We start from the raw sequence: 23,494 nt of genomic DNA, 5'->3' as shown, positions 1-23,494 counted from the left end.
CATATTAATCCTTAAATATACAAGTATATTTAAGGATTGGGTCACAAATATATTATATATACTTGTGGCCCAAAACTCCAAGACTTCTTCCAATGTGGCCCAGAGGAACAAAAAGGTTGGACACCCCTGATCTACAACATATTTGCATGTGCACAAATTAATTTATTCAGTATAACTGAAAAACAATCTAATACTAAAAACTCTAAAAAAATTTGCTAACAAATATTTGTATATTTTCATAAATAAATCTAACTGTTTCCTATTTTAAGCCATTTCCTCTAAGTCCCCAAAAAATAACATATGTAAACTTAATTAATAATGGGAGAAAAGTCTCATTAAAGATATTGCAGATTTTCTTTGTTATATCAAAACAGAAATGTTTGAAAAGACACTATCTTCACACTGTAATATTAAATTAAATCAAATAAATAGCAATTTAAATAAAATAGAATGTAAAAATACCTCTTCTGCTTCGGCTCTTGCTTCCTCTTCAGTATGACAAACATCAATTAAATTACGGTAGGCAATGTATTTTAAACTGTGACATGCAGCACAAACTTGTTTATAGACTTCATAACCTCGCCTTATGCTAAAGCATCAAAAAAATGTAAAGATCTGATCCTGACATAAAATGAAAATCATTATTCTAATTATTAAATAATTATTTCTGTTAAATATATAATGAACTAGAGTAATGTAAAATTAATATTTTTAACTTACAAGGAAAACATTGCTACACAAAACACAGACTATTTGACAAGTGGCGTAAAGGTATAAAGCTAATTTAGCAGTGACGTCAATATGTTATAACAAAATGTTTCATTGTACCTTACAGTGAATCAACTTTACACCGTCAATCTGCTTGTCAAATAGTCCATGTTTTATTTTCGTAAGAAAAATAGAAATACCGAAATAGAAATCCTGGCACTTGAACAGGAGGTTAAGGGAAATATTAGAAAATCTAATAATTCTCAATTACACTACGATATAAAATTTAAATAGCAGCAAAAAGCTTAAAAGGAATAATTTTGTTAAATTATAATAAAAATAATTGGAATAGGGAGAAATTTTGGCAGCATCTCATCACTAATCTTTATCCCATTCTGAGATATTAAAACAAAATAGATGCCAGACCACATGCATGTAATTTTTCCGTCTTTTAATTTTTTGTTTACTTTTTTTGGTTTGGGAGATCTCAAAAGATAGAAAAGTATTATAATTGGGTCAGATTTGACACACCAACAATACTTTTCTGTGTTATGTTATAGCAGCTAGGAAAGTAAAACTCAGTCAAGAACTCTAAAAAAGTTGTCACCCTTTTACATAAAATTTGAGCATTCTTAAATAGTTTTTCAGAGAAAAAATTAAATGACTGACCATCTTCATTCTAAAGAAATTGTGTGTTTTTGGATGTTAAAAAATCAATCAACTTCCTGCACTAAAAATAGGTCAATATTCATCAACTACAATTTTATTTCCATTTATCAATGTATTACTTCAAGTTTATAATTGTATATGCCATCCCATAATAATGACACATGCTTAAATTAAAGCATTCTTTTAATTAAAAAGATGTTTACATTAATTTATCACTTTAAGTGTTGCAAAGAAAATTATACAGTAGTCCTATTTAATTATTTGTTTGATTCAATTTGAATTTTTCAAACTATGTAGCAATAATTATTAATTTGTTCAGAAACTGTTGTATTTTGTGTGCTAGTATGCAATAATTTTAAGGAAAATTTTGGGTCCTGAAAATATTCTGCACCTGTTTGAAACCTTGTATAACTGAGAAATCTATCAAAATTCAGCATACATTTTGTTTAAAGATTCCCCAATTTTCTACAAGTTTTTCTCATTACTGTTTAAGTTTATATATTACTTTTAAATTGCATTTCTTTCTTATCTGATGTAAAAATATAATATACATTCATACACACATACTAATTTTGTTTATGTATTTATTTTATTTAAATCAAATTTTATATTATAAAATTTTCTTATAGTTTTCTTTATTGAATCTTGTATTCTATCTACCTAAAATCACATAAATCAACAACCTAATAATTAATTCAAATAGCAAAAATAAATAGCTGGATTCCTTTACTGGGCTATTTAAGGCTAATTAATTATTAAGCAATTTGGTTAGAGTTAATAGGTTAAGCTGCTATCTCATTAAATTTAATAATAAGAATTAAATTAAATTAATTTAGAATATTCTGAAAGAAAAGATTAAGCTGGATCAGGACTGTTTATGTGACTATCATAGACGAGCTAAAGTGCAAATCAATTCAGAGCAATGGAGAACAGTGGATGCTAAGTCAACTCCAGTCAGTGCTATGAATGACTAATATGATTATATATAACTTAAGTAACTAATTGGTCTGGGAGCAAATACTGAATGATAATGCATTTGCATGGTAGACAAAAGTTAGAAGATCAAGTCCCATTCCAGACTCTTCCAGAATATTCTAAATTCATTTAATTTAACCCTTAACTGGAATCATAAATTTTACAATCATAACTGGTATCATGGGGGCTGCGCAGCCCCCAAGCAAAATTTGCCTTTAGAGAGCAAGTTTGAACAATGTGCAGTTTAAAAGTGCATAAATGCTAAATGGAACCCTTCTTTAGTATAATCAACTTTTATTTATTTATATAATTTTCTTTACTTAATTATTACAAGAGATCACAAAATTGTTACAACTTTTGGTGTATGCTTTTTTTAACAATACAAAAATCTACCCTATTGTAAGTTTTTACCAAAGATATTTTTTTTTCTTATTCTTAAGAAACTAATCTTATAAAAAAGTATCTCTTATAGCCTCTAACTATCATTTGTTAAAAAACCACAGGTAATATAATCACTTCTATTTTTAAGACTCAGGAACATTTTAACGTAATTATGTAGTTCAGTCTTGACAGTAATCACATAGTATTTTTGTAGTACTATGCACTTTGCAAATAAATTTCAAACAACTGTTGCACTTAGTAGCATATTTATTATCTTTTTTTTTTTTTAGCACAAAATGATAACATACTCTTTTCAGGAGATTTCAGCTTGATCTAGCAATTTGTATATTATCATCATCTATTAGCAGTTCGAATGATTCTTTGGTAGTCATTTTGAATTTTTGATGCAAGGTTGAGATATCTTTGCAAAATAATTGTAAAAATAAAAAACGCATAAAAAACATTTCCACAAAAAAACCAACATAACTGGTCGTGGGGGCTGCGCGGCCCCCAGAAGGTACGTAGCTCCATCCTGGTAAATGCTACAGGGCTGAACATTTGGCACTTGCTAAGAGTCACGACGTAATGAGATTACATAAAATGGCAGCTGCGCACGATGCTTAGATTTTTAGAAAATCGTAAAAATATGACGCGTAGGGGCCTCGCGGCTCCCATAAAACCAGTTAAGGGTTAATTCTAATTATTAAATTTAACGAGAGATAGTGAATTAACTGTCTACCTCTAGCCATATTACTTAATTAGCTTCAAATAGCTAGAATCCAGCTATTTATTTGGTATTTGTATTCTACTTGTTCATGGGGATCTCTAACATAATTATTATTTGCCATAGCTTAAATTGTGTGTGAAATCTATAAAATTTCATTGGCTACAGTTTGTGTGATTATAAGTGCCATTTTTGTACAAAGCATTATGTACAAAGCAATTTTTGATTAAATAAACTAAATAATTATATTAATGATATGAAATAAATAAATAACTTAAGTTTTAAAATATTATTTCATTCAAAAATATTTAAATATATATTTAAAAAAACCTGGCATGATCAAGGGAGCTGAAGAGTCCTTTATGGCTCCAAGGATATTTTGGTGGATGCAATTCTAATTCGGCAGCTTTAACAGATTCATTCAAAGCATAGATAACTCCAGCAGCACCTGTAGTTAATACACCAGTTGTTGCTAATAGCTGAAATTCATAATTTAAATTAAAGTTATTATATCCTGTCCATATTTTTTAAAAAAAAATTGTAAAAACAAATTATAAATAAATTATTATTATTAATAACCAGCATTTATTTAAATTTATTTATATCATCTTTTCCTGCATAAATGCAGGAAAAGATTGAATTAGAGATTGAATTTAAATTAGAAGAATATATTATATCTCTAAATAATTTATAAACAACTAGATAATTTGAAAAAATCATCATCATAAAAAAATATTTTTTGGAAAAAGAATTATTAAGTTATGGAGTTTCCAAATTCTTCTGGATTTAAAAGTTACAACAGTATTGTTTAAATGCCAATTTTTCATTTTCCTTACGAATCAATATTTTTACAATCTAAAATCTTCATCTTTTAAATTTATGATAAAATTTCATTTCTATTTAATTGAATTATTTTCTATACAATTAATTAAAGAAGAACCCAACCAAGCCCTGATTAATCAAGATTTTAGATTATTCAAGGAAAACCTGTATGTGAATACACTACTTTTCTTGTACTGTACAAAGTACAGTACATTCAACAGAAAACTGGAAAAGTGCCATTAAAAGCTGAAAGGATGAGCAATAGCATAGTAATTTTGACACACGACACTTCAAAGTCAGAGACAACGCTGTTGATGCACAAGAACATAAGACAACAGACCAATTAAAATGGCAATGCCTCTCCAGCAGTGCATAAAGCAAGGGTGATGTAGTGTTGTCCAATTTTTGACAAATCCAATCAAAATCCATTAGCATGTGTATGTACAGTAAGGAGATGACTACATGAGCTGCACATACCGTGTTTTCCCGAAAATAAGACAGTGTCTTATATTAATTTTTGCTCTGAAAAATGCGCTAGGTCTTATTTTCAGGGAATTTTTTTCCAGGAAGAATTCACATTTATTATTGAACAAAAAAATTCCCAAGTCGAACTTAGACGAGAGTGACGTATATCCGGTGTGTCGAACTGTCGCCTTTTTATAGCGTCAACATCGGACTCGATGACCAATTAGTGCTTACTGAACCGTAGCACTATGCAAATGTCGTGTGGCGTGATTCCCGGCCGACCAATTAGCCATCACCAGCCGTAACGTTATGCAAATCTGTGATTCCCAAGCCATAGTCTTATGCAAATCATGCCGTGTGGCGTAATTGTCTGCTGATCAATCAGTGGCTGTACTTTCAAAAAGCCAACGGCCACTTTCAACCATCTGTCAATGACCGTTACGACTAAAAAAAACTTCGCTAGGTCTTACTTTCAAGGGGAGGTCTTATATTTCGCAATTCAGCAAAATCTGTGCTAGGTCTTATTTTCTGCGGATGTCTTATTTTCGGCGAAACACGGTAGGTATGAGTAAAGTTTTAAGGAAAACTTTACTCATACCTACCAAAAACAACCAGAGTTTTGTGGAAGATTCTCTATGGCTAAGACCACAGTAAATGCCATGGAGAATTTTCCACAGAACTTTAATGTATATTTTACTGTACTCAGTTTATTATTTTTGTTCATTTTTACTTCTCCTTTTTAACATTAATGACTACTTGTCTTTCTGCCCTCCTCATTTTACCACTTGAGGCAGTTGCCTCGTCAACTCACCTATCAAGTAGGCCCTGGCTTGATGTAATTTTTTGTTTATTTTTGTCTACACCCTGCATATAAACAAAATCTTTCCAGATGAAAATGGTTCTAGATCTTCAAAACAATTTCAAACCTAATAATATGAAGTACATTTATAAAACTATAATTCTAATACTGTGTAGCATTTTACTCATACATCTAAAAATTATAAATCTATTTTAAAAACTTTTTTCTAAATTCTTCTCTCTTTTCCACTATATAATTAAATGGAATAATTTAAAATTTAATGTTTTCAAGAAATAACTTTAAATAATTACTTAGCTGATAGACATTTTTACTTGTTTAAGATGTGTTATACATTTCTGAAATATTTCTAGATAATTTTTAATTTATTATAAACTAGCAGATGAGCCCAACGTTGCTCAGACAAAAAGTAACGATAGTAAAGATTAAGATTATTAGATCATAGCCGATCTTACCTGTTTTTACCAAGTGCAATTAGGTTCCCTCTCTTCTGAGACTAATTAGAGAATTTTTAGATATCTGCTTACCACACCAGGATAACGATAAATAAGACTCAATGCAATCACTAACCGGTGAATAGTACCACTAAGTGATAAATAATAAATGTTTTCATAACTCTTTCTGGATTCTTCTTCAGGTTTAATAAATTCGAAAAAAAAGCTGGATCTTCCAGAATCATTTATAAATATAAATCCAAACATAAAATCAAACATTAAGATGAAAGTTTGAATAAAGCAAACTTATGCACATGCCCTTCCTGTGTCAACTTAATATAAAATGGAACACTAAATATCATTGAGAATTTTTAGAAGGGTCTAAAAATATGTTCAATTTCCCGCAAAAATGCAAAAAAGGCATCTAAAATAGTACAGAAGAAGCCAAGTTCTTTGGGGTAATCTTTACCCCTCTCGCTCTCCCACGTGGGAATTTTGAAAAACCCTTCTTAGTGTACATTCTCATGACTTACCCCAACTGTGTACCAAATTTCAACTTTCAACTCCTAACCGTTCGGGCTCTGCACTTATTATTATTATCATTATCAACTCATCTCAATCTACATAAATAAAAATGTAAATGTTAATTTGTTCAAAATCTTAAATCTCTGAAGGTTCTTAACCAATTGCTATAAAATTTTGACACAATGTTGCATTCAATTACATGCATATTTTTATATTATATAGATGTCGAAATTCCCCCTGCGGGGGAGAGGAACAAAATTACGGCTTACCGTGAAGAACTGGTCTTCTATTATTCTATTTTAGATGAGGTTTTTTGTGTTTTTGATTGCGTTTTAATACTATCCATCTACTAAAGCTGTATATTATCAGGCTAGAAACTGCTATAATACTAATAATTTAATAGACAATTTGGCATTAGAGTTAGGCATTAAATTTAATAATTATAAATTAATTAAATAATTTAAATAATAATTTAGAATTACTGGAAGAAAAGAATCGGCCTGAAGCGGGACTCAAACCCCCAATTACGCTACTCAGACTTTTGGTCCAATCTCCTCTTCCAGCATATATAAGCTAACGATATAACCATCAATGGTTAATTACAATGCCAGCTGGGGATGCATTCAGCGCCCACAACATGCAACTCTCAAGGCACTCAACCGGCCATCGCAATACTGCTTTTGTAGATGGATAGCTTTAATCGTATTGGGTATGAAAAGATGTTTGATTACTTATATATATGCCTTGCCAGAATTAATTAATTTATAATTATTAAATTTATCAAGAGATGGTGCCTAATTGTCTATTAAATTATTAGTATTATAGCGGTTTCTAGCCCGATAATATACAGCTTTGGTAAATGGATAGCTTTAATCATATCGGTTATGTAAAGATGTTTGATTGCATTTTAATAGGGTACATCAAGAAAATGTACACTAAGAATAAATTTTTCAAAATTTCCTCCTGTGGGGAGTGTTATACATTTATAATAGATACATTTTGAGCCACAGCAACACATGGCTGGGTACAGCTAGTTATATTATAAGATTACAATTTTGTATTGTAAAATTTTTTATAGACTATTAATAAAGTAGAATAAAAAAAAAAATGATGAAATTATTATTAATGTTTCTGATAAAGATAAAACATTTACACAAATTTCACAAATATTCTTTTTGAAACAAATCTCACTACTATAAATATATATATTTTTTTCATGAAATATGAAAGTAATTGTCCTGTTTTATGTAACAAATTCATCATTAAATTTTAGCATAAATAATTATTGAAAAAATATTTTCAAATTAAATTTATAGACCTTTCTAGACCTCTATAACTAAAATGTTTGTTAATATGAACCTAAAACTGCCAAATTTTAGGAAAATCTGTAAACATTTTTTTCTTATTGAATTACAAAACAACTGTTACAAGACTAATCTGGAACAGGACTCAAACCTGCAACTTCACATCAGATAGGCACATCAGCAATTACATTAACTTGATCTCTGTCCGATTTTCACTTCCACATATATAATTATTTAAATTTACTATATATTTGTCTAATTAATTACCATCATCTAAAAAGGTAAGAGAATATTCATCTACCATAACTCAAATTCCATTAATTAATAACTAGTCTGTATAAAACTTTAAATATTATAGAGGTATTAGGTTTATCTATACTACTATATAAAGAGACAACGTATTTTTCGTTTGTGACCACTAACCATGAAAACTACTGAACCAATAATTACTAAATTTTAACTGTAGCATCTTTATGATCCCCGGAATGTTTATCACTAATCAAACCTACAGATTTTTTATTAAATAAAACTGCAACGGATTTCTGCCTGTCTATTTGTCTCTCTCTTCACTAGATGGCGACACATGAATTAGTACTTTCTGTCTAAAAGAAAAGTCTATTATTAAAGTTTACTATTATATTTGAAGAACTGGCATTAAATTATAATTAGTTAATTAGCAAAATCTTCGAGGAATTAAAAAAGTGACGTCATCATGCTAGATGACAGTATGTGTACTTATGAAGGGTTTTCGAATCATTACGCATTAATTTCTGCAGGTAATTGTACAAAATATTCAAAATAGTTATTGGATTTATCTCAAGTGAATATTTTTCAGATTGATTGATAAATAATGCCAAGAGCTGCAAAAGCACAAATAGGAAGAAAAAGTTCTAGAGCTATTATTGTTCATAATTGTAGACAATGTGAATCTACAGCAGAGCGATCTCAAAGACTGGAAGAGCAACGGATTCGTTCGGCTCAGAATCGAATGCGTGTAGCAAGGAATCTTTTAGGTTTCACATCAATATAACTTATTCAGAAGTTTTATGATTTTATTTTTTTATATTTTGCAATATTCTACTGCAATACTACACATTGATCACCCAAAAATAATTAATGAACAATTAGTTCAACTATTCTAAGTTCTATATGTATATAAGAGCGGGCGAGGCCGTGCGGGGGATGCTAGTGTTTAATACAAATTTGGACTGATCTGATCAAGCCATTGATTTGATGTTTTAAAATAACTATTTTATCTGGGTTGTTTGGATCAAAGTACATGTATTTATATATGGTTTTAATCTATCTTTACAAATGAATTAATTGAAACACATTGATAGTGTCCAATGTTTTTCAATAAATTTATAAAGTTACAATGTATTCAAAACAAACTAATAATAATAGTAAAATCAGAAAGTTACAATTACTCAACTATTTAATTATGTAAACAAGCTTTCTAAAGTCAAAATGACTTAAATTTCTACACATTTATGTTGTTTTAGCAGTAAAATATTAAGATAAGTTGTAACAGAAAGAAAGCAAAGCTTTCTGTGGCATACCACATTGTAATTCTGAAGCCACACAGAAATCTAATACAAGTTTTCATCTATTTCCACCTAAAAACAGATGACTATTCAAAACATTTACCTGTTCTTTAAATGAATAGAACAGACTTGATTACAAAGATGTATCAAAAAAGTTACAAAATACATGGTGATATGTTCTAAATATTTTACTCCTTTATATTTTGCCAGTGTACATACATGACAGTATATATTTTTTTACAGATATTAATATTATAAAACAACAACAGTAGTAAAAATCAAAAATAGCATAAATTTGAATAATTTTCTTCATTTCCTTCAACAAATCAACATATTAAATAACATGTCATGCTAATAATGATAAAAACATTTCTTAAGAAAATACATTTTTAATTGAAAAATAAACAAATATTAAACTTTTACTATTTCAGAAGGTACTAATTACAAGGAGAAAATTTTTAATGTAACTATATAAGTACAGTAAAATTCCAATTTAATGGACTAATTTGAGCAAGAGGGTATCCATTAAACCCGAAGTCCATTATGTGATAAAGTAAGTTTTCCGATCCAAATGCTTGCATTAAAAAAATTGTATAATTAAAATTATGTATGTATAAATGTATGAGAAGTTTAATTTCACAGAAAAGTTTTCTATATGTATTATTGTTTACAGTTCTGAGACTAAAAATGAGTGCAACATCTAAATCGAAATAAACAAACATTTTTTTGAAAAATACACTTTAATTGTATTTCACTAAGCATATAAATAATGTTCTTAAAAAAAAAAATTTATATTTGACAAAAACACAAAAAAAATTTCCTATTTATTTGTCTTTGGATGATGATTACATTACAGCACAATGTTAAGAGTGGTAGGTGATTCTTGGATTTGAAAAAATGTAAGAATATGCTAATATAATTACATATAAAATGCATTTTAAAATTAATGGGTGTTAATTTTTACATATGGCATTTAGACTGGAAATTTTGCCTGTTAAATTGAAATTTTACTGCATTTAAATATAGATATTTTCATAAATATAAAGGTCTTCAAATGAGTAAAGGCCAATTTACAGTCCAATGGCTGCATGGAATTTCAAGATTGATAGATATTGCTTGGGCTGATAAAGACATTTTGTCCAATTTAAAGTCAAACTCTGGAAAGAATAACTTAGCACAATGTGGTGTTGACATCAAACATCAATGGTAAACCTCATTTGATCATCATGCAACTTTGAAGTTGTGTTGCTAACAAGTAAGTCAAAAGTATGTCTATAGTTTGATATCTAATACAGTGGAGGACAGCAACCATAGCATAATTCTGCAATCTTCATTATTATAGAGCCATGCTGCTATATTAGTGTAGACTGACACTAACATGTTAATCATTTCCATGTCAATATAAGTATGTACTAAACATGTAAAGTGAAAAACAATTTTATTTCCTAATAATTAAATTCTATTTTTGGTATGTATAGACTACTAAAACAAAGTACAAAATGTAATATAATATAATTAAAATCTTCAACTACTCACCACTTTTTTCCCGTACGACATATTTCTAAATGTAGAAAGTTGAGCCTGAAATATTTATATATCTACATTAAAGAAATGTCACTCTTGATTAATTATATTTTATATTTATAATGAAAAGAATTTTCATATATCAATAATAAAATAAAAATTTCAAATCTTCAATTCAATTAATTGACTTGAAGATTTGATTGATCGATTATGTCAATAAAATAATTCAATCAATCATGTTAGGAATCACAAATTTATTTATCATTCCCTGCCAATATATGTTGGAGGTATTGGCAATTTGAAAATAAAATAAATTTTTAATAATAGTAACCATTTATTACTGATGATTATTCATAAATTAAGAACTGTTTATGTAAAATTAGGTAAATTATGTATGTTCAGCCTTAACAGCTTAAAATACACTGTTTTATTGATTTTATCCTAATAGGCCATTTATTCTCTTATTAATATTTAAATACTGTTTTGTACAGATCATTCCATGAATGCTGGCTGGAAGCTGACTGCATCATAGCAACTTGGTCAAGATTCATGAAATAGCTTTTAAGATATAGAATAGTAATATCAGACTCAAAATAATCAGTGAATATTTCAATTATTCCTTTCAGGAATTATGTGTTTATATATATAATTCTTCATTCATTACTCAAATTCCATTAATTAATTGAAAAATAGTCTTTACATTTACAATCATATATCATCAAATTAAATAAACCAAATAAGTTTAGTCAATTCAACTCACATAAAACTTATTGAATTTGCAGCTGGAATTAATGTATATCATAGAAAATAAGCTCTGTGTTTATTTCTGTTTCTTATCGCTAATATTTTGATTTTTGAAACTGTTCAAAAATACAAATTGTTTGCTAAGAATTGCCAATGAACTAATTCAGTGATTGAGAAATAATCCAAAAGGCAACATAACAACATCTTGATCAAGTGCAATTCTGAGAAAGAGGTCATATCAAAATAGTATTTGAGATGTTATAATGTAATATTGGATCAGAACTTAAAGATTTTTATTTAAAAGATTTTTTAAAATAAAAAATGATGTGAAGGTCTCAAATTTTTAAATACTTTGAAAATACTTTCTTTGTACTTTTAATTTAGTACTTTGTAACATTTCAAAGAAAATCATGTGCACTGATAATTCTACATTTTTAAATTTTTATCTACCTTTTCTGCCCTGTGAACACACGAGTTTTTTACCCATCAGCAATTTGGCCAGCACATAATAAAGGCAACCAGATGGTGAAGAAAGGATTCCAATAAAATTCCATGGTAGACCATTCCCAAAAAATTCTTGAAGTTGCATGCCTACATTCAATCTGAATGGTAAGACAGTGCTTTAATGAAATCATTACAATGCCGGGCTGTAATTTTTAATCATATTTTTAAAATCATTTAAAATATATGCTCTCCACCTCAAATTAATAGTGTCTTCCCCCATAAAACATATTTTTTCCTTTAATAATATAGTCATGCTAGTCATCTATATAACGTTAACCTTCAGGGAAAAATTTTTGAAATTAAATAACATTACTTCCAGTTTGCATTAGAAGTTTATATATAATTAATCAGGACCTTCTGCCCATAAGGTTTCCATATCTGGTCTCATATTTCGTCTATCTAACTCTGTTCTCAAGAGTAAGGAAAGACAGATGAACACATGACAGTGGAAATTTATAGGCCTACAATTTTTTCAAATTGCAGCCCAACCACTTCAGCCATATGGCTTTTTAGGCAAATTTGTTTTTGCCTAATAGTTTTGCAGAATCTGAGATCTTTACTAAAATGTTCAGCATATCTTCAATTTACTCCTAAAAACTGAAAAAAACTATAAAAAGTTCAATTTTTTTTAATAACAATTTTAATTTAACAAAATATCACCAGTTATTATTCAAAATCTATACTGTTAAAAAAAAAGTCAAATTAAAATTTATCTCCAAAATATTTATTTCTTAAATACCTCTGTAACAACTGCAAAGTCAAAAAACTTTACAGTTTTATAAACCTTCACAAAAGAATTTGAATTTTAAAAATATCCTTTGCTATCTTAAACCCACAAAAATAAATACATATTAATTTGAAACACTAGAGAACAAATTGAACACTTTAGACTTATCATTAAGTTAGAAAAATTAAATAAATAAATAAATAAAGCACATTAAAATAAATTGAGAGGAAGAAAAATATAATATATGAAAGAATAAATTATTCTAACTGGATATACATTTGTTTTTAATCTTCTAAAGATTAGGAAAAATTACTTATCTAATTAAAACAATTTTTCATGATTTGTATTAATTTCTCTTTAAATACAAATACATACAACCTTTCCAAACTGAGCAAAATTTCACTAATTCCTATAATGTTTCTTTATAATTTAAAACATTTAATCCTGTAGAACAGTCTGCTGGTGATCATTGAAGATGACTGGAAAAATTATTTGGTGTCTATTAAAGGAAAATTTTAGAAAAGTTGTAGTGTGTATCTGTATTTAAATATTAGAGCAATTCATTTACATGCTGTAATTTCTCTTTAAATCTAATTTTTGAAATTTTTGAATTAGATGATATTTGTAACAGTTAAAATGGTTTGTATTTAAGTCAATATGCATCATTTTATATTTAAAATTTAAATAAATATTGAACAGTTGAACACACTCATTTTTTTTTTTATAGTTGTTGACAAATTTATCAAAAATATCTTCATTACTTAATGATGAGAAATAATAACTGCATGTTAATAATTCAAAATATATTTTATTTTTAATTCTTTTAATCTAAAAAGGTATCAACATACAGTACAGTATATTAAACATTTTAAAACTGATTTAGTAGTAGTAACAAAAAACTTTTGTTTTATTGAGTCTTGCTTACATCTCAATAGTTTTTCTAGTACTTTTGGATAACCAATCCCAACATGAGGAGGCACAAAAGTTAACTAGCTAGATAACTAAGCCATCTAAATCTCTGTTATTCTCTTAGAATGCAACCAAAGAACTGGAAAGTTTGAGTTTCTTATGCAATAAATTTAACTGTTTTGTTTCCAGTCTTTCCAACACCAATATAATTTAATAGATTACAAAACAATTTGGCATTCCAGAAGAGAATAACAATGATCTCTTTTATTTTTATTTAATGCCAACAACTTGAAAAAATGAAAATATACAAAATAAAAAAACCTTTGCAAAGAAAGGTTTTTATCTTTTTTTTTGAATGTTTTAACATAATTTCAAGATATTTTGAACCAGCTTTATTTTTTTAAACAAAAGATGTTGCTGCCAAAGAAACATTTGGATCTATTCCTCATCTACATGTGAATGTACAATTTACATTTTATTACATTGAATGGTAAGCCAATGCTTTAACCATTTCAGCCATATGGTTTTTTTAGGCAAATTTGTTTTTCCCTAATAGTTTTGTATAATCTAAGAGATCTTTACTAAAATGTTCAGAATAATATTTTCAATTTACTCCTGTTAATCCAAATCTACATATGGAAAATTTGAAATATCTATAATAAATTTGAGGCAACATTTCATTATTGTGATTAATAATGAATTAAGGCAATAATAAATGTTGTTCAATAACAACATGCTGAGAATGAAGACTTAAGAATGCAATTACATCTCTAAATGAGATGGTTAGGATATTATCACAGTTGTAGACCATATCCATAAGAATAAAAAAGTCAAAAGAACCATACTTCTACATGTGACTCTCGGCAAGATATAGTCCCAGAGTTGCTCTGCTAGGATTACATTTAACTATTTAGCCCATACAACTATGCCGGCTTTGAGTAGCCCGCACAACTGTTCATGGAGTATAGTCTTAGGTATAAAACTTCCCCCACACAGGTGCTGAGGTGCAAGTGACAGCAAACAGTCAGAGCATCAGTCAAAGTGAGTATAGTGAGTCTTGACCGATGTTCCGCAAGGAGAATTGGCAGTTCATGGTAAAAATTGACCTTTGTAGGCAAATATCTTGCAAAAGGTCACGCATACAGGTATGGTCCCTTTGACTTTTTTGCTGGTACAGGCTAGGTCTATAACTCTGGGAATGGCAACTAAAACATGTTAAATGAATAAATATCCTGTCTAATGAATTAATTATTTTTTAAACTCAAAAAATTTATTATTATTATTATTACATAAGAGAATGCACCATTTAGTTTTGATTATATGCACTCTAAAGCCATTAAATTTGTATAAACAGTGAATATTTATGAATATTTAATTGTAAAATAAAAAATGAACCACATCCCATTTGGTAGTGTAGGCCATAACCCAAATAAATGTTTTCATGATTATTGGTTTTTGTAAATAATATTAATTATTTGTTAAATTCATTCAGAAATGATTTATTGATTTACCTTCTGCAAACNCGGAGACACTGTTGGATGAGTGATAAGAAGCTCGTACTCATGAAGTAAACACAAAAAAGATATTGATAAAGGACTTTTATTATAACAAATGACACAAGTTACACTTTCACCAATGGCCGAGTGGATAAAAACCACTGGTAGGTCTTGAGATCGCGCCTGGACGACGGGTTGGCCACATGGAGTTTTCCGGGTTTTCTTAACATTTATAACACCTAAATAGGAGTCTCCCTGGAGGCATCCTACTTGGCATCGCCCACGTGTCGTGTTGTCTTTATACGAACAAGCCAAACCAGAAGTTACGCCACCGAAACTATTAGTAGAAGTGTGTTAATCATGTTGTAATATGTAACCCTTATCTTCCTCGCAGGAATAGACTGTACGTAATTTTATCAATAATTAAAAAGTATGTGATAGAAACAATGTATAAGTTTTAATTATTTAATATTTTATAACAAAAATTTAAAAATTATATTACTATTTTTATTTGCAGCATAAGCTTCATTATGAAAAAAGTGGAATTACATTTATGTGTCTGTGTCCTTCTGCCGTCAACACAGATTTGTTTTGGCTGACTAATATTAACCTTCGTTTTATGCGTTTTAACTGTAGCCACTTACCAGAAAACTAAAGAAACGTTTGGAAATGTGAATATTTTGATAAATAATGCAGGAATTGGAGAAGGAAAAGTCGTAGACGTTAACCTGGTTTGTTTGAATATTTTGCTAATAATATATTAATTATATTTTTGCATTTTTATCATTGATAATTCGTAAAACATTTAGAATGGAGTTATAAATGGCTGCTTTATTGCGTATCAATATATGGGAAAACATAATGGAGGAAGTGGAGGTTNAAATATTTTAATACTGTTATTAGTACATAATATAATTTAGTAATAATAATATACTGAAAATCTGGAGGTTTTTCGACCTGTCCGGATTTGTTCCCGGATCCTTCAGAGAGATAGACCCGCTTGGCCATCCGGCCGTCATACTTTTTATTATAAGAAATTAAATGTTCTATTTCTTTCTGAACGAAGCCTTTGTTCGGGACTAAATGGACGTAAAAGCCCTTTGTTTATAGCACTGAATTTCTAGAAATAAGACACCTCGCTTCATTGTCTTTCAGCGAGCGATTAGGTCGTAAAAGCGGGGATATACAGTACTGTATTCTGAAATTAAATATGTTTTCCGAATATTTTGCATTTGTTCAGCTTCACAATTTCTTAAATTCAGAAGTATTTAAAATTTTATCAAATAAATTACAAGCTAATTTTATTCACAAAGTAAGTTATACTCGAAGAAAAGTAGCAGGATATTTTTTTTTAGCTTTTAAAAAATTCTTAAATAAATTTGCCTTAAACTTTCTGAGTCCATTTCAAAGCTTAGAATAAAGTAATAAAAATTATTTTATAGTAAAAAATTATATTTATAAAGAATATTTAATTATTTTAATATCAGTGATGTCAGCAAAAGATATGCAAATGCTCTTGACGAGTCCGAAGAGGGTGGAAGAGATCAATTACTTCAGAAATTCGTAAAAATGTTCTGCACCTTATACTATAGCGCTAACATTGCCGGAATTTTTGGTATTGTAAGTTATAGTTATCTTAAAGTAATTTTATATTAAAAAATTATAAATTAAAAATATCAATAATATACCTCGTACTTAGCTGGAGGCCATCGGAGGTTTGAGTTGGAATATTTGGATTTTGATTTTATTTAACAAAATTCACGTCGAAGATCGAGAATGGATGCAAAGAAATCATACATTCGAACATAATGAATTTATTAATCATTTCAGAAATATACCAGAAAGAAAAGGTAATTTTAGTACTTAAAATAAGACTTAAAACAGAGAAAAATGCAAATTAGATTACTTATGTTTTGTTTTTTAGGTGTATACAGTTTGATAATCTTCTCTACTATTTTACATAGTTTTTGGTTGATATCGTCCGTAATGCTACTAATTGGAAACATGGTAATTTTATTTACATGAATTGTAAAATTAATAAATTAATTCACTTATTAAAACAATTTAATTAAAGTAATTTTAGTATAGTATATAGAAATAACCTAATAAATTATGTTCAATTTGTAAAGTTATATTATTTTATTTAGATTTATTCTAAAGTAATGCTTTCACAATGGATACCTGTCACTCTTATGATGATTTTGACTGATATTCTAGCTTCGATTTATTTTACCTTACGTTTAGGAGTAAGTAAGAACTTTCATAACAAGTTGATAATTTAAAAGCATAACTATGTACTGTACATATATTTTTAGGCTTTCTTGGAAAATAACTCTGTAGATGACAATCCTGCACCGATACTACTTGCTGTTTTCTTTTCTAGATGCTGTCTTTTATTTGTATTTTTGAATGTAAGAATTTTATTTATCAGCAACGATTTTATATGTATTGTATAAATAATAATTTCTTTATTGCAGGCATTTCTCGTTCATTACGTTTGCCGGAGATGTTGGCAAATGGCAGCAAGAAAATATTGTCAAAAACAGATTAGAGGTATATATTTTAAGTCATATTTTTAGTGAAAATTTATCAGTCGTGTTGATTTTTTTTTTGATGTTTCAAGAATATTTTGAGGAATCTCCTATTAATGAACATCAACCTCAGACTCATCGTCAATACGTGGGAGAGGAACATCATATGCATGAACATAGCATAGTTGTACAACAACCAGTCTTCGTTAAAGAAGAGTAAGAATTGCTTTCTTATTCCTGTTATCTATCAAAAAACACTTATTTCTATTGAGATGAGATCGTCAGTACAGTAGAGCCTCGATTATCCGACCCAATTGGGGACTGGGGTTGGTCGGATAATTGAAAAGTCGGATAACCGAAAAGTATGAAAAAATCCATTATTAGTGTAGCATATTATTATATCCCATGTAATTAGTATATTAGTATATCACTATTAACCTACTTCGCGTTGAATTTTCATCGATGTTAAGCCTAACAAAATTTTTTTAAAATAATAATCGTCGCTATTGTATCGTTAAAAATTAAAAAATTAAGCCTCGTTTAAATACTGGCTCCCTTTCACAGTCGAATGAGTGTTGCCAGCTAAAACACGTAAAAATAATATTAAAGTAGCCAAGACATATCCAAATATTGTAGCGCCACATCATTAGCGGACATTTGAAATTTGCCGACTAGGACGGTCGGTTAATCGGGGGTCGGATAATCGAGGCTCTACTGTATTGTCGGTTCTATAATACACTATAATAACAATTATTTTCGTGCGATAAGGTTAAAACCTAAAACACAGACATTTTCCTGCATCTTGCGTGAAAATACATCTTAAAAGTAATATTTTCTGTTAGAAACCATTTGCATTCTTTTCGGTTGTAAACATCTCTAAGCAAAACTAAAAATTTTAAAAAAGTACTGTATGTACAGGACTAATGTTTCACGAGATAGGCTATTTTGTTTTGAAGTTTTTTTGTTTCTCCTATGCTTTGCAGTGCCATATCCAAAAATTTGGTTCTATTTTTTTAAAGATTCTTTTATCGAGTACTGTAGTTGAAATTTTCTCTACATAGCATATTCATTTAGCATACAGTTAACTTTGCATGATGAATCTTCATTATCAAATTCTTTTCATTTGGATATGTCGGTATATCCAACATATATACTCTGCAATAAACCTATTGTAGCGTATTAATTAATAATTAACTAAAACCTTATTTTTAGTTTTTTATGTGATGAAAGAACTAAAATTGTTAAACATTGTATTAGGTAGGATACTGATAAAAATTATTCCAATTTTTTTATTTAAAATTTTTACTGCTCATTCAAAACTTTAAAAAGTAACCTCTAAATTCGTTCACTAACCTTCAGATTCAATAAAATACTAAAATTTGATAGGTTATACATATACGTAGGGATATCGGTCAAACTCGCGAAAGGACATGAAACTCCGAGAACTATCACGTTGCCAGATAAAAATAATTTTTATATAAATTTTGGAAATTGCAATTTTAAAATTTAATCTCAAGATTTTTAGCTCGCGATCCAGTCAAAATGATTAATTTAAATTTCAGGTCATTCCTCAATTTCGTTCCAGGAAGCAAAAACATTGAAAATATACTTGAATAAATTTATTATTCGAGATATTTAAGTCTTATTTAAACTACATTTTCTGAAGTCTTTTCTCATAATAACGGCATAGAAACTGTTCGTATATCTTAAACAAGTTTATCATATCGCAAATACAGTATTAACTTGCATCATGCAGTTCTAGAGGGTTGATTGTTCACCGTGTGGGCACTGAGGACCTTTTTTTAAGTTATGTTTGTTGTGATTTTGGCCAAGCCCACAAATGGGGGCAGCCGGTGGTGAGGAACAGGGTTCGGCACATCCGGGACAGATAACCCTCGAAAAATTCCTGGAAATTTGTTTACTTACCACCAGAACAGTAGGCCAACCGCTTGTCTACAGTTCGTTGTATGCAAACAATTTTTTCTTACATTGAATGATGAACTGAATATTTTAGATAAAATAATTCAGGAATTTTTTAATGAGCACATTTAACTGTTTAACTTCTCCCAAATAAGACAAACGAATGAAAATATCAATTTACGAAAAAGAACTTCGTATCATCTCGTGACAAAAATTACCTAAAAATTTACAAGTAGTAATAATTTTATTTATTTTTCTAGAAAGCCGAAAGAGGAAGTGAATAATGGTGAAAATCCTTAAGTTTATGTATTTGAAAATTATAATATGAAATTTTGTAATTTTTCAAATAAATTGCTAAATTCAGTATAAAATATTTAACAGATTTTTGACTTTATTTTCTAAATATTTTCAATAGAAATACACTTCGAAACCAGTCATGTCATAGACGATAATTATACACATATACACTACAAATCTATATTTATGTTAATCTGTGGCCAATTACAACCGACGTTGATATTGCGAAATTATCTATTAATAAACTAGACTTGGCATCTGTAGTTAAATGAACTTTAGCTGCAGGGTCAAGGCGACATGGATATAAAACAAGGAGTAGCTTTAGTTACTGGAGGCGCTCAGGGAATAGGAAAAGCTACTTGTGAAGCATTACTCAAAAAAGGCTGTAAGGTAACTTTTTTCAAATGTGTTTCAAATAGTGTTGAATAATTTTCAATTTTTGATTATACTCTGTAACCTAAACGCCCAATAAGATTTTCTGACGTAAAGCTATTCAATTCTAAATTTGATTAGTTTTTTTTTAATTAACGAAAGAAATATTTTTACATTTTCACAGATTATAAAAACTCTACATGACTGTGCCATCATTTCCACACCATGTTGATTTTATGTGCGAAATAATAAGCGTATTCGTTAGTTTCTATATAATTTAGTAAAACGAGAAATATTTTTAAAAACTCGGCAAGTTTTTATAATTAAATATTTTATCACTAATTTTTCATGAAATTCTTACAAAAATCCACAAAGAAATCATTCATTTTTCTCCTATAGAATATAATTACACTTTGAACACTGAGTGCTATTATACACTAAAAACTTTAATTTTATTGATAACTTTTGTTTTATATAAATGTAGAGAGAAAATCTCTTATCAATACACTTCACGAAACTCCCTCTGCTCCAGATAAATGAAGCTTTATCATCGTGCATATACTCTTTTCGACGCAATACAGTATTGTTTTCATTCGTGAGCCAATAGAAAAATAATTGAAGCATATAGTTTAAAAAAGTCCATTTTTTTAAATTTTGAAATATAATGGCACCTGATGTGGTTGATTTTTGGAACAAACTTCCAATTTTCATCCATTTCCCCTTCTGAATAATTTAGAAACTTAAGTGTGTCAAAAGTCTACGAGAAGCAACGTGAATTGTTTCAATTGTCTGTAATGTGGACTTGGTTGTATTTCTTTATTGTGACTCGCATTCTCACAATTTTCATTTAATGTCTATAAACTAGAAGATAAACGGAATAAGAAATGTCTGAAACTTTCTTGGATAATAAATATTTTGCAAACAGACTGACACAAAATATAGTTACTCACTCCATTATGATGCAATGCGAATTCTTTGAATGAATTAGCAAGTTTTGAAACTCGGATAAATAACAATTACGTTTGTTTTTTAGACATGAGTCAACATTTATAAATGATAAAATTCTGAACATGACTTTTTTTGTTCTTTATGTATTATTTGTAATTTAACTTTCTCTATTTCGCCAGACAGAGATATATATGCAACTTTTGAATTCCATAATCGATATTTTGATAATTTTTGAAAGAAAGATGATGTAAATTACTAATGAATTGTACGAATCTAAGATTGCAAGTCACCTTGAAATTTTTAGTCTTTCTACTTCGAATATTTTCCTCCTAATTCTGCTATGCCAAACATTTCATTATTATAAATCATTTTTTCTTTTTTTTTTAATACATACTTGGAAAATTGTTCTCTCAGTTCAAAAATGTATTAAAAATATAGATTTTGTGCGCTTTGTTTACTCTGACGTTTTTTACTCAAAAATAGATTGGATAAACATGTCGGATATCGAAGTAATAAAATACCACTGAAGAATATGCATTATCATTTTGCTATACATGTAAATTAGAATGAACAAACATTACAAAGTGGTACATAAAATAATCTTTTCCTCTGGTTAAACAACAAATAATTTTGACTTAGAAGAATGATTAGATTAAACTAACCCGCGGATTACTTATCAAGCGCTCACGGTCTGTCACTGGCCCCACGGACCATACTTTTTTTTTATACTCTCTCCGCCTTGTGGGCACTAAGAAGGCCTCTTATAGCAGGCCCATTATGGGTTCGGCCAGGCCCACAATGGGGCGACCGGGTGGTGAGGGCCGGGGCCCGACATATCCGAACGGACCACATCCGAAAAATTCCTGGGGATTCCTTGACTCGTCCGGATTCTATCCTGGGTCTCCCAGAGCGACCCCAAAATAACCCTTATGCCGGGCATGAATAACCTGTGTCTCTCTGACTCGCTCCATATTCAACATACTTTCGAGAGGATCCTAAACATATTTACTTGATGGATGATTTATAGCGAGTCTAGTGAAAAACAAATAATCGAATGTCGTTTACAGCTTTATTATTTATAATAATCGCAGTGGCGTAGCGTGGGTGTCAGCCGCCCGGGGTGGAGAAAAATTTCGCCGCCCACTTATTTAGGTATCTCAATTTAAAAGACTAAAATTCAGTTTTGTCACAGAATACGTAATGAAAAATTCCGTGCTCATTTCAATCGGTCCGAATCGTAGGTGCGACAAAAATATAAAATGAAATGGTTCAAATTCTTACAAGATATTATTTATTGTGAAATTTTGCCGCCCCCTAAAAAGAACCGCCCGGGGCGGGCCGCCCTCACTATGCTACGCCACTGAGTAGGATTGATGGAATAAGGCAATGCGACACAATGACCTTCGGAATTGATAAGCACGGGGCAGCGCAACACAATCTTTCAGGGAGGCACTCCCCTTGACATGAGCGATCCATTAAAGGGAGTGCCTCCCAGGAGGACTTTCTAGGGGAACTTAGTCGATACTTAGGTGTTTGGCACGTGAAGAAAACCCAGGAAACTCCGCGTGGCCAGTCCGTTGGTCAGACCCGTGACCAACTATTAGTTTTCAGTGATTTTTGTCTACTCGGCCACTGGCAGGCATGAGAAACGAGAATCAAAAAATGTATATGGAAAACACAAACAAACAATAATAAAATTTTATATCATATTCTACATATTGAAATGTAATTTGATTTGCAGTCCGATAAATCGATAGACTTGTAATCTCAAAAGTGTAATCACGGGTCGAGACATGCTGGCCCATTGCGAACGGACCTATCAGTAATGGGCTTAATTGTGGCTAGTACTTACAGTACTGGTTCTTCCATTTACCGTATTTTTCGCCGTATAAGACGCACTTTTTCTCTCCAAAATCGGGAGGAAAAAAGTGCCTGCGTCTTATACGGCAAATACAAAAGCCCACCATGGCCCTCCGCTGCCCCTCCACTTCTGCATACATACATAACCGCAGGAATACTCGGCCACTCCGTTCCCTTCCACCTCTTGGCGCCGTCTGATACCAGGAAGCTCCGCTCTGCCTCGCACTGGCTTTGTGCGGTCTTTGCCTCGCGCTGCGATTGGCTGGGCGAAGAGGCACGTGCCTTCGCTCTCTC

At 29.8% G+C, this 23,494-nt stretch overlaps 2 protein-coding genes and 1 long non-coding RNA gene across 3 annotated transcripts in view; all 3 read left to right on the top strand.

Moving 5' to 3' along the window:
- The first annotated feature begins 15,893 nt into the window (after positions 1-15,893).
- LOC111640401 lies at positions 15,894-16,129 on the top strand. The gene is made up of 2 exons (XR_002759268.1): positions 15,894-16,003; positions 16,082-16,129. It is a non-coding gene; the product is annotated as an uncharacterized LOC111640401 (long non-coding RNA).
- Positions 16,130-16,759: 630 nt separating this feature from the next.
- On the top strand, positions 16,760-20,102 carry LOC111640400. Its single transcript, XM_023386409.1, has 8 exons — positions 16,760-16,892; positions 16,972-17,122; positions 17,197-17,279; positions 17,420-17,518; positions 17,588-17,683; positions 17,750-17,825; positions 17,896-18,019; positions 19,984-20,102. The coding sequence occupies exons 1-8, from the start codon at positions 16,842-16,844 to the stop codon at positions 20,021-20,023; spliced, it is 720 nt and encodes a 239-aa protein (XP_023242177.1). The 5' UTR covers positions 16,760-16,841; the 3' UTR covers positions 20,024-20,102.
- A 215-nt stretch (positions 20,103-20,317) lies between these two features.
- The window catches only part of LOC111640402, a 7,965-nt gene continuing 4,788 nt past the window's right edge, over positions 20,318-23,494 (top strand). The window contains exon 1 of the mRNA XM_023386410.1: positions 20,318-20,410. Coding sequence (XP_023242178.1) covers positions 20,318-20,410 — 93 coding nt within the window. The remainder of the gene's footprint in view (positions 20,411-23,494) is intronic.

Source organism: Centruroides sculpturatus, unplaced genomic scaffold (assembly GCF_000671375.1).
Source record: "Centruroides sculpturatus isolate CEXI.00-Female unplaced genomic scaffold, Cexi_2.0 scaffold1429, whole genome shotgun sequence".
Taxonomy (NCBI): domain Eukaryota; kingdom Metazoa; phylum Arthropoda; class Arachnida; order Scorpiones; family Buthidae; genus Centruroides; species Centruroides sculpturatus.
Note: the sequence above shows the minus strand (reverse complement) of the source record. Positions and strands in the feature narration are given on the sequence as shown.

Coding starts and splice junctions, on each gene's coding strand:
- LOC111640400 (XM_023386409.1), top strand. CDS start 16,842: ATGTTCTGCACCTTATACTATAGCGCTAACATTGCCGGAATTTTTGGT. Junction 16,893..16,971: donor TTGCCGGAATTTTTGGTATT/GTAAGTTATAGT, acceptor CCTCGTACTTAG/CTGGAGGCCATCGGAGGTTT. Junction 17,684..17,749: donor TTTTATTTGTATTTTTGAAT/GTAAGAATTTTA, acceptor TCTTTATTGCAG/GCATTTCTCGTTCATTACGT.